The 11495-nt window shown below is 46.7% G+C and overlaps 1 protein-coding gene across 3 annotated transcripts in view; it reads left to right on the top strand.

Annotated features, from left to right (window-relative positions):
* Window positions 1-1232: 1232 nt before the first annotated feature.
* The window catches only part of LOC144936922 (cysteine-rich secretory protein LCCL domain-containing 2-like), a 47959-nt gene continuing 37696 nt past the window's right edge, over window positions 1233-11495 (top strand). The window contains exons 1-3 of one of the 3 annotated variants that reach the window (XM_078864157.1): window positions 1233-1360; window positions 2554-2641; window positions 7284-7668. In XM_078864157.1, the coding sequence (XP_078720283.1) occupies window positions 7384-7668 (285 nt within the window). In that variant the 5' untranslated portion in view covers window positions 1233-1360; window positions 2554-2641; window positions 7284-7383. Of the gene's footprint in view, window positions 1361-2553; window positions 2642-4980; window positions 4996-7283; window positions 7669-11495 lie in introns of those variants that run through there. The other 2 variants (XM_078864156.1, XM_078864158.1) reach the window with 2 other exon arrangements.

Here is an 11495-nt window from a genome sequence, read left to right as displayed (position 1 = left end):
GTGAGCAAGCTATTTCAGGGCTGCACCTTTACCAACCTTTCATATTTGTGTCTGTTAAAAAAAAACACGTACTCTCATATTCTTGATTATTTCGGTAAAGTCACGTAGAAGGGAAATAATAAAATAATACCAATATACAATTACTTTATTATTTCCCTTCTACGTCACTTTACCGAGAGAACCAAGAATATGAATCCCTGCAGTCACGAAAGCTTTAAATCGAAATTTACATACTATCATGTTTAGTTGCTGTGTGTTACATTCCATCTGCTTCGCACACACACTGAGCTAAAAGCTTAACCCTATAAATACGTCTTTAACCTGTTGGGTGTCACCGGCAAAGCGCAGATGTCTCCTGACAAAACAAAACAAGAACCCCAATCGCTCAATAAATCAACGTCCTTTATTTAAACCATGCGAGAGCCCAATGGGGATTGACGATCACTCTTCGGATAAGTGACCTTGAAATGTGACGCCTTGCTATGAAGTGGATGCAAGTTACAAATAATGCTGCTCACAATTACACAATTACAGACATTACAAGACAAACGGTACATTTTGAATATATTTGGTCTGGGTTCAGGTCAAGTGTCGTTTTTGTCACTGATGAATACAATCAAAGGAGGCAACATTCAATTCATTTTGTTTAGAAACCCAATGCAACGCCGTTTAAAATTAACACGAATAATCCACTTATCACCGTTATTCACTGTCACCGTGTTATTGATGACTTGTGCTCTGGCTCACGAGTCTGCTATTTAGTTTGGAGCTCATTGGAAAAGCCATACCCAGATATAGACACCGCCAAAGGTGACATCCATCGGTTGTTTTGTTAACATTGGCGAAGACTTAAGAAGCTGTAGATTAACGATGTCACCCGTACACCGTCGGAGGCAGGACGCACCAAAGGCTTTGCTACAAATGCAGCGCAGAACGCGCCCCTTGCTTGTACACGCAGCGCGCCCTCTCGGCCCGTCCGCGTTGCTGGCTCATGCCAAATGGCTCCGGCAGGAACACTCGCAAGGAATGGACGCTGTGAGTTAAGACACTGCCCTCCCTAACGAATAACAGCCACCTCCAGCCTCAAAACACCACGACTCCACCTCCACTCAACATGCCCTCCTCTCCCCCTCCCCACACCCACTCCCCTACATCTCCCCAACGCCTCCCCCCCCCATTGGAAGAGCAACATCCAAGAAAAAATAACCAATTCCCTCCCCCTCCACTGATTCACGGCTGTGACATCACCCGCGCCGCAACGTTTATAAGTTGCCGGTGGCCGCACGCTCAAGACATTCGCTCGCCGCAGCAACAGCAGCAGCAGCTTCATCGCGAGAGGAAACGACAGCAGCTGTGCCACGTGAGTGGGAGAGCGATGGTTGTTCACGCGCGCGCGTGTTGCGGGCGTGCGTGGCAGCGCGGGCACGAGGCACGCGCCGCACGAGTCGTCGAGATGTCTCTGTGTGTCACCCTACGTGACACGCTCACAGCGCAACGACATTTGTGCATATGACGTTGAATGATAACGCCGAAACCTATGCATTGTTTGCGTATATGCTGCAGTACATATTGTTAAATAGGTGTTTGCGAACTGAACATGCCTCCAAAAGTATATACCGAGTTTATTCGTGGATATTTGTCTTATATTTGTGTTGTTGTAGTGGTTGGTACGTATCACTACAAATCTCGTTTAGCTGGGTTCAATTCCTGGCCATGGCCGCTGTTGATAATTAATGTATGAATCTGGCCAAAGCCTTCACCTGGGCTAACTCAGCCTAAGCTGATTATTCCTACTGCAATGCTGTGGTGATGAATTTCAGCAATGGGGAAAAAAAGGTGGCGAGGTGTGCGTGGTTCTGGCTACACCACCTCTCGGCGTGTGTCACACAGACCTTCACAGTTGCTCTTGAACAGAAGTAGTACAACACTGTAGGGAATATGCACAAATAATGTTCTCAAATAATGTTCTCTTTGTATAGGCGAGGGGGCTAAGCACAATGCACAAGTCACGTCACCTTGTACATTCATGAGTTGAGCTGGTTTTGACGTGCGTGATACATTAGATGTGGCATGCGCTTGTGTGCGAGTTGAGTTCGTGTGTGAATGATTCTGTCACGTGAATAACATGGACCCCCCAAAAAAAGTTTCGAAGGTTAAAACGCTCAGATTTTCTCTTTTGGAAGAGTGGAAAACAATAATAATGATAAGTAAAAAGTATTTCTGAAACAAAACTGCACAACTATAGAAAACGTTCGAACTTACTGGGGGGGGAAATATTTGGTCTGTAATTGGAATTGCAAATGTCACCAATATATTTCAGTAGCATGTATATTTTGACTAGAAAGGTCTGAATAAGGGGTCTCATTCTAAAAATAAAAACGTAATTCTGTATGTACAGTTAATGGGCAGTCAAATAAATATCCTGCAGGATGGCGCTGCAGTTAAGAGCACGCAATGGACTCGCAATCACAAGGTGGTGAGTTCAAATCCCAGGGTAGGGCTCGACTCAGCCCAGGATGTATATGGGATGATAAAATAGATACCACTTTGTAGGAAGTCAACAGCGGTCATCCCATGGAGACACTGCTCCCCACCACGGGAATGTGGAATTTCCACAACTGTCTCAGGGCCATCAATCGAGGTGGGTGCTGCCTAAGTGTTCATTTAAAAAGAAACACTCAAGGCTTGTTGATATTTTTTTTACTTTGAAAAAAGTAAAAACATATTTCAAGGATAACTAAAATTACAGGAAACATGTAAAACAAAGCACACAATGAAATGCATCAACATCGTGTTATGCATACCTGCCGACTTTACAAAAAAATGTAGAACGGGTTGGTGGATAACATAGAGGTGAGACGCATGATGATATTATGTGAGACACCAACTCAAAAGGCAAATTATTTGTATTTGCATGAGACAGGGCAGTAAGTAGGTTCATGACAAGTCTATCCGTATATGACATTTCAAATGTCATGCTCTCATATTGTGCGTGTGTAGGCTTTGTCCAATCACTCAGTTTCCGAGTTCACACAAACAGTATTCACAAATAAGTTGTACAAACATTCCAAGCAGCATCCGCTCTTGAAAATTATCACTGAGACGAATTGAGGCTTTCCTGGATAGAGCTGTAATGCGAAAACAATGGCAATACGTGCAACGGGTTAGTTTGACCCTTAGAATGCGAGCGATCCGCTCATTAAACAAATAAATAACACATGTTATTCAACACATACCCCGTAGATTATTTATGGATGTAATATTTCAGAATGGAGCGAGAAGCATGGGATATCTGTTTGGTGATATTGGCTCTATGTTTCAAATCTCAATCTGGCATTATTTTAATTTTAGTTTGTTGGACATTGCCCCCAGCGACGTAAGAGAAAAACAAGTTAATACTTTAGTTTTTTTGGAATGCGTCAAACGCGTGCGGAAAGTTGGGCGCCCAGTGTAGCACTTTGCAGGCAAGCACCGTAGAAGGAAAATAATGGCAATACTGTATTAAAAAAATAAATCAGAGGTCTGGGCCTAATGCTGTTTGACACACGCACACACACATAAGTGCGAAGAAGAAAAAAATCCGCCATATGGCCATACAAGGCGACGGGGCAAATACTGTTACGTGAGACTGACACCCACACCATTCGCAGCCACCTTTGTCTCCCCAGTGCTGATACTCACATGCTGATCGAGGTACTAATCAAAGGCCGAGTCAACCTAGAGGGAGGGTCTGGGCGCGTTCATATTCCCTGGCATCATGGCAAGAGATTGAACTCAGATTTGCAGACTTGTAGTGCAGCCTCTGAATAATTAAGACACCACTGTCTACACACGCAAAGACAACGATCACGCGTATACCCTTAACATACTGTAGTAGGGGCTGTTCGTGAGAACGTAGGATGACCGGCATGGCACACGAGGTGGGTGACCAGCACCGCGCCCGGCCGCCTTTGTCTCCCGAGTGAGGACGTTTTGTTGAGACGCACACAAAGACAAATATCCCTGTGTAGCCTTAACAAACTTTTGGGGTCTAAGTGATCTTAGCCAGTGGCACCTATGAAGGCGGGACACGAGGGGGGTGGGTGGCCAGCACCACGCTCACGCGCACACACACTCACACACTCACACATATGCACACACACACGCACACACACTCACACGCGCACACACACTCACACACATGCACACACACACGCACACTCACTCACACACGCACACACACACACGCACACACTCACACACATGCACGCACACACTCACATACACTCACACACGCACACACACTCACACACGCACACACGGACACACACTCACACACGCACACACACACTCACACACGCACACACACGCACACACACTCACACACACTCTCATACACGCACACACACACTCACACACACTCACACACGCACTCACACACACTCACACACACACGCACACACACTCACACACGCACTCACGCACACACTCACACACACACACGCACACACTCACACATGCACACACACACGCATACACACACACACACACGTACACACACGCACACCCTTTGCCGTCAGTGTCACAAAGAAACAACTTGCCCACCATCGGCATGGCGTGTGAACGGTGCCCAAAAAGCGTCCCCTTACAGGCGCGCGGCTGTTTAATGCGTAAAAATAAAAAGTCAAAAGTCAACACGCGCGAACACACGCGCACGGGCACGCGGAAAACAATGCGCACATGCATGAAACTCAAGTGCAAAAAAAGGGAGAGTTGAAGCCAGTCCGTCTCCTTTCGAGTCTGTCGGATGAGCCGCGTGAAAGGAGTCGGCGCAAACGCTCCGGCTGCTGGCAATGCAAAGGGCACACGTTGCTTAACTTAGCGGTGATTAATTGCGTATTATTCTGTCTCTCGCTCTCCTCGGCTCCCCGCTCGCCCTCGTGGAAAACTCGTGACTTTTGAAGACAGTTGTCGGTGTCTCGTGCCAAGTGCAAGACGGCGCCCGGAGTCCGTTTGGCACGAGATTTGTATTTTTTTTCCGGTTTAAAACAACCCACTGCTATGTATACAATTGTTCCAGAATATTGACATATGTACTTTATTATGTAATACAATATATATTATTACCTACACATTAATAATTGCATCCGACCAGGTGGCGGTGTGGTTAAAGGGCTCACAGTTGGAGAATCGCCAGTTCAACCCCCAACAGGGGAGGGGGAGGGGGGGGTTAGAATCAGCCCAGCATTGCAAAGGCAGCAGTGGTCATCCAGTGGAGAGACAGGGAGCCCTCCATGGGAATGTGCAATTTCCACCTCTGTCTTGGTGCCACCAATGGATATGAGAAGTGTTTGCCCCATTGTTGTTTTTTTATTTGAGCAAAGAGACTTAAACGCACGTGCATATGTACACCACGTGAATACGCACGGTGCTGTACGCACACACAGGCACACACACACATGAAAGTTTTCGCTTTACGATTGCAAGAGAAACCACCCGACCAACCTTCCCTTTCTCACAAGCTGGCCGGTCCTGCTTAAGATCAATAAACGTTTGTGTACGTCAATCACGGTCAGGGATATGAAAGGGATTTATGCACGCGAAGTGAGAAAGAAAAAAGGCCTCACCTCATTGGCAGATCTGGCACAAATAAACAAAAGCTTGGCGAGTACTCATCAAAGAGTCCATGTGTGTGATCGAATGCATCAAAGCTGCCAATGACTTTCAAATCCAAGCCCTTTGGCTCCTCTCCAGGGTCTCTTCCCTAGACCTTTGTCTCACCGCCCTCACCCGTTTCCTTCTCACTCCTGACCCGTTGCCTGTGCAGTCATTTGAAAAGCATTCCTCGCCCAAGTGGCAGTCATTCGGTCGTAAAGTGTGGCTATTGATTTATTGTTATGATGATTATTATTATTCATGCAGGTCTCTTCCTGCCCGGCCAAGTTGCGGCGGGAGTGGTGGTGGTAGTAGTGGCGTTGTGGGGAGCGGTAGTGTAGCGGTTAGCGCGCTGCGCTATGAACCTGTGACGATTATCTGAACCGGTCCTGGGCCTCCCCTAGGTCGACTCAGCCTGAAATGAGTACCTGGTGCTGTGTGTAAACATCGCCACTGGGGATACAAAGGCGGTCGGGCGTGGTGCTGGCCACCCACCCCCTCGTGTTCCGTTCCGGCCTTCATAGGTGCTCGCTAACAGCACTTGCCCCTACAGTCTGTTAAGGCTACACGGGGGATCTTTGTCTTTGTTATTCAGACGCTCAACAATCAGTGAGAGGGAAGGTCGCAAGTTGAAATCCCGGTTGGGAGGTTGATGAAGCCAATCATCCCTCCAGGGCTGGTAAAATGAGTACTACCTTGCGGGAAGTAATTAGCGGTTGTCTCTTAGACAGGAATGTGGAATTACCTGACTTGGCGCCACTAATGGAGAAGAGCACTGCCCCATTGCTGTTGGAGCAGCCAGACGCCTTGACATGGTTGTAAGCCAACACCAGCCACAATGAAAATATTTCCTCCCATATAGTTATGATAAGTTTTCGAAATCTGTTTTTCCAATTCTCACTATATTACAAGACCTCAGATTCATCACGTTGTTTTCAACATCTTGAATCTTTTTTTTTCAAATTTCTTCTTCGACTCTTGAGAAAAACATTCATTGCTCAAAACACACTCTCACTGCATGTTTTTCAATGTCGAAGAAAGTGTTTTTGAAGGACGACAGTGCGGAGGTACCATATTTTCAGCTTACACTTAGGTATGAATAAAATATACTCTATTTAACCATGGTAAACCCTTGAGATTTGCATTCCAAGGCTTCGTGGCAAAACGGCAGCAGTACTGGTCCCATATAATTTTTAGCTAAATCCGTAAACATAGCATGTTGTTACTGCACACCGGAGTAAGTGACATCCAGAGATCAATGACTGAGGAGAAGACTTCCAGCCAGATGGTGGTGGTAGTTGAGAGACATTGAGGGCCCACCTTACAGGTAGAGTGTCGACTTTACGGCAGTTTCAAATTGTAGCAGAAGGTAGAAAATCAAGGCAAGGTGCAGTGACATCCTCTACAATGGCCAGGATGACCTCTTAGCCCCATTGACCTTGCACCTACCGTACATCACCAGCAACAGCTTTATTGTTCTTAGTGCCACAGTCATGGTGCTACGAAGGGTGATCAAAAAGTGTGTCACCCTCAGTCTACGGAAGTCGGCCTAAGCCAGGCTGCAGACTTCACGATCACCCCGTTTCTTGTCCAAACGCAAACCTGAACCGTCCGATGTCCCTCCTTCCCTGCGCCGTTTCTCCGTTCAGCCCAACCACGCAGAGCGACGAACCCCGGGTGGTGCCCCTGCCCACGCGCGCGAGAAGCAGAACCGACAGCGCAGCGAGCGGTGCCGACCAGCCGGTCAGCATGCAGAGCGCCCTGGCAAGGAGCGTTATGGCGGCAGTGACGATGTCTCTGCTGGCCCTGAGCGGCGCGCCCGGAGCGTCGGCCTTCCTGTCCACAAACGACACGCAGCTGAGCGCGCTGCTCTCGCGACATCTGGAGCCGGATGAGCCGGCGGGTCCGGAGGCAGAGGCGGGCCAGCGCCGCGTCCGCCGCGCCATCGACGATGCGGACAAGGCGTCCATCCTGGAGCTCCACAACAAGTTGAGAGGGCAGGTCAACCCACCTTCCTCCAACATGGAGTACATGGTGCGTGCTCAGAGAGTGTGGGGGGGGTGATGCGTGGTTGGGTGAGTGAGTGGAGGAATTAGTGGGCGGGTGGATTGTGAGCAGTGAATAACACGCACAAATTGAAAACAGTCCAACATCAACCCATACCACAAAGCGTCTTGGGACATTGTATGTTTTTTTTTTGAGTAAACACATTATTACAGTTTTTCTATTAACATAGCAGGCGCCGGGCTGGAGCAATGATACATTGGGGCGGAGGAGTGGTTAGTATTGGACCTACAGATGAATTGCTCCTTATACATTCAAATTATATTTTTAATTATTAGCGTGGTGCGCTATGAACCTGAAACCTGAGTTCAATTCTCAGCCATGGCTACCATCATTGGCAAGTAATATCAGAACCGGTCATCCACCTCCTTCACCAGCCTGCACTAACCATTGTGGTGATGCATGATATAAAACATACCCATGACTGACACGCAATGGAGAGGCCTTCATCCAATTGTGGATTGACAATGGCCAGTACATATTTATGTACTTATTGCAAACGTTACAGTATTATATATTTAAAAAAATGCAATATTCGGCAGATTTCGACAGCGGCTTCGTGTAATTACTTGTAAACGGTTTGACATGGGGCAGGGTGACACAGAGAGGCCATGCACACGTGTGAAATCGTAGTGTGGAGGGGGTAGAACTGCAAATTAATTTACCTTCTGTGGGGAGTTTTGATGAATTTGGCATGCGTGCTGAGGGTTTGCTGCGCGCAATGCTTCACACAGCGGTGAGAGCAGCACAGCTTGCCGTGCCTCAATGCTGGAATTCATAAATCCTGCAGGATTCTCACTTTGGCATATGTAGGTCACCAAAATGTGTGCTTTACAATAAAAGCAACTGTTTGTCATGGGCACCGCAGGAAAAATGTGCACTTCACAATAATAGCAACTGCTTGTCACAATGTGCAACAGCTCTATCCTCACACCAAAGGTGTGACTTTCATGAGGGATGTGAAAAGCACGTAGCTTCATTTCGTGTTTGTAGGGGATAGCCTAAACTTTTTGCTGGCCTTGGAATTCCATAATCGCTTCTTGGCCATTGCGTTTGGTGTGAATCTTATGTTTATGCCCGTGGCCCGCGAATAGAATATAAGAACAAAAATAATTTCAGTGTATCTCTCCTTTACGGTTGTACGTGAAATTGTTTTATTTCTTCTGCACTGGTGACCGTGATCCAGTGATGGAAATTCCTCATTTCAATAACATGGGTCAGTCTTTACAGAGGACCACTACTGTTGACTTCCCACAATTGCCCCTGGCAGTGTGAAGGCCTAAGTCAACTCTTAACTGGGAATTTTACTCACAACCGCCTGATTCTGAGTTGAATGCTCGAACCACTGTGCCACCTGATTGGATATAAATGATAATATTTTTTTCCAAATTTGTATTTATTCTGAATAGCAATGGACAAGCTTAGTGGCTTGAGGCAGCTGTCCTTTATATAACCATAGCTCAGTCTCAAACATCTCTCTCTCTCTCACATCCACAAGAGGAGGGTGTTTGCTCTGAGCGCACGAGCAGCCAGATTTCCCCGCGTCTCTGCGCAGGTCTTTTTCTTTTTGTTGTTTTGACAGCTGGAGGTCGGGGCAAGTATGCGTCTCCATCCACTGCACTCTGTCGTGAGGAAGCTAATAGCACAGCCTCTGTGGCCTTGCCCTGGGCAGAGAAAGGAGCTTTGAAGGAACCAGAGAGAGGAAAGGGCAACGAGGGAAGATAGATTAAGGGCCAGGCTAGCGTCTGAGAGCTGAAGGCTGGTCTGGTGAAATATGTGTCACGCGGGATGCAGCCGTCAGTACCTTGCGGTTCCACTAACATCCGCTTGGCCAACACAAGGTCCAGCAAATTTGTGTTCGTTTTGAGCGAAATGTGCATGGCAGTTGCACGACCTAGCCAGATGCAGTTCTGAGTTATCCCCACATTTGTATGGGTTTCCCCCCCAACACAATTGCGGATTCTACTCAAGTGCCAAATACATTGCATTAAAGTAAACACTAAAAAAAATACTCAAAAAAACTTACCAAAACAAGACCCTCCTCGATAAACATTGTGCTCTCTCTACGCAAACTTTGCCCACATGTCCTTTGTTTTTGGTTTTGAAGAAGTTGTTGCATCTTTAATGTTTATAGGACAACTTTTAGCTCCTCAAAAGTTATCCACAGTGGTTTTGGGCGCACACCCAGATTCGTCGTGGTAATCTTTACAGCAAGTTATTGCGGACAGACGTGCTCGTTGCGCTCTCAAGGCGAGCCAGTGAGTCACCCCCATACCCCCCCCCCCCCCGGGCATTCAGTGTATCTCCCTCTCTCTGTCTCCCCTCGAAGGCAAGACGCATTTGCGCAAAGATAAAAGTGCTTTACGCAAAACTGTTAAAGTTGCCAAGTTACGCGTGGCAAGCTGGAATCCTGGGTAACGTTTGTGGGGGAGGTGGAGCGTGCAAATGTGTCCGCCGCTACGTCAGGAGTGTCCCTCTGAAGAGGGCAATATTCTTGGAGTTAGCCAAGCAGCATGACTCTGTTTTTTATCTGGATGGTTGCTGCTGAAGAAGGAAAGCCAGTGATGTATCTTAAATGTTCAAAAAGAACGTCATTGCAAAGTCAATCAAGGTTGATCAATTAGATGCAGGTGTTCCCCAATACGAAAATGTCGACGTGCCTTTCTGCTCAAACGAGCAGTGACTGGAGCTCAACTCTGTTGGTGGCCCTGAATCAGAGGAGGAAATTCCACATTCCTATGGCAGTGACCAGTGTATCCATAGGACAACCTGTTAATTTTGCATAGAATGGAAGTGGATTGACCCTTAGCTACGATATGTCAAGCTAATGCCTGACTAGGATTTGAATTTGTGAACTTCTGATTGCCACCTGTGGTGATTATATTCAATCATGCTGTACTTTATGCAGTGAAGCCTCACTGAGACTTACATTGCCAGGGTCATGCATTGCGTTACTTTATTCAATCACTTTTGAGTATTTCATACAGGGGGGAGGAAGATTGAGCCCCAAGCGAAAGAGTCATGCATGTGAGGAGGCATCGCTTAGAATGACATGTTGGCCAGCAATCTTCTGTGCTTCAGTAATACTCGCAAATACTGTGATCCTTGTCTGGTTTGTGCCTGCAACCTTTTTGGTTACCTTTGATAGATTTGGCCATTTTTCCAAAGTGGATTATGTCCCCAATTGCAATTCAACTCTACACTACAGGTTGGTTCCTGTTCGATTATTTTTCCGAGAGATGTAGTGCCCCCTGTTACGGACTGAAGAGACAGATGGATGGACCGGCAGAGCCAATGACGCATACTGCATCAATCAGTTTGTTTGGAAGTGTTAACAAGCATAAGCAGACCTACTTTTGTCCATATTCTTGGTTCTTTCGGTAAAGTCACATAGAAGGGAAATAATAAATAAAATAAATAAAACAATAAAATTCTCACGACGTTTCGATTGCAACACAAGCAATCATCATCAGGTGTGAAAACTACAGCAAGAAACGTCGTGAGAATTTTATTGTTTAATTTATTATTATTATTTTATTATTTCCCTTCTACGTAACTTTACCGAAAGAACCAAGAATATTAATCTCTGCAGTCACGAAAGCTTTAAATTGAAATCTACTTTTGTCCGTTATCCCCCTCCCCCCCACACTTATATAATCAACGACGCTCCCTTCTCGTCGTCCCCACGTGTGTGGGGCAGTGAGCCCAATTTCCTTTTGATCTGTGGATCCAGGAGTATTGAGGCCAGACCTCAGTCCGCGGAGGGAGTAGCCCCCCCCCTCCTCTCCCACCTCTTG

The sequence above is a fragment of the Lampetra fluviatilis genome, chromosome 17 (assembly GCF_964198595.1).
Source record: "Lampetra fluviatilis chromosome 17, kcLamFluv1.1, whole genome shotgun sequence".
Lineage (NCBI taxonomy): Eukaryota > Metazoa > Chordata > Hyperoartia > Petromyzontiformes > Petromyzontidae > Lampetra > Lampetra fluviatilis.
Note: the sequence above shows the minus strand (reverse complement) of the source record. Positions and strands in the feature narration are given on the sequence as shown.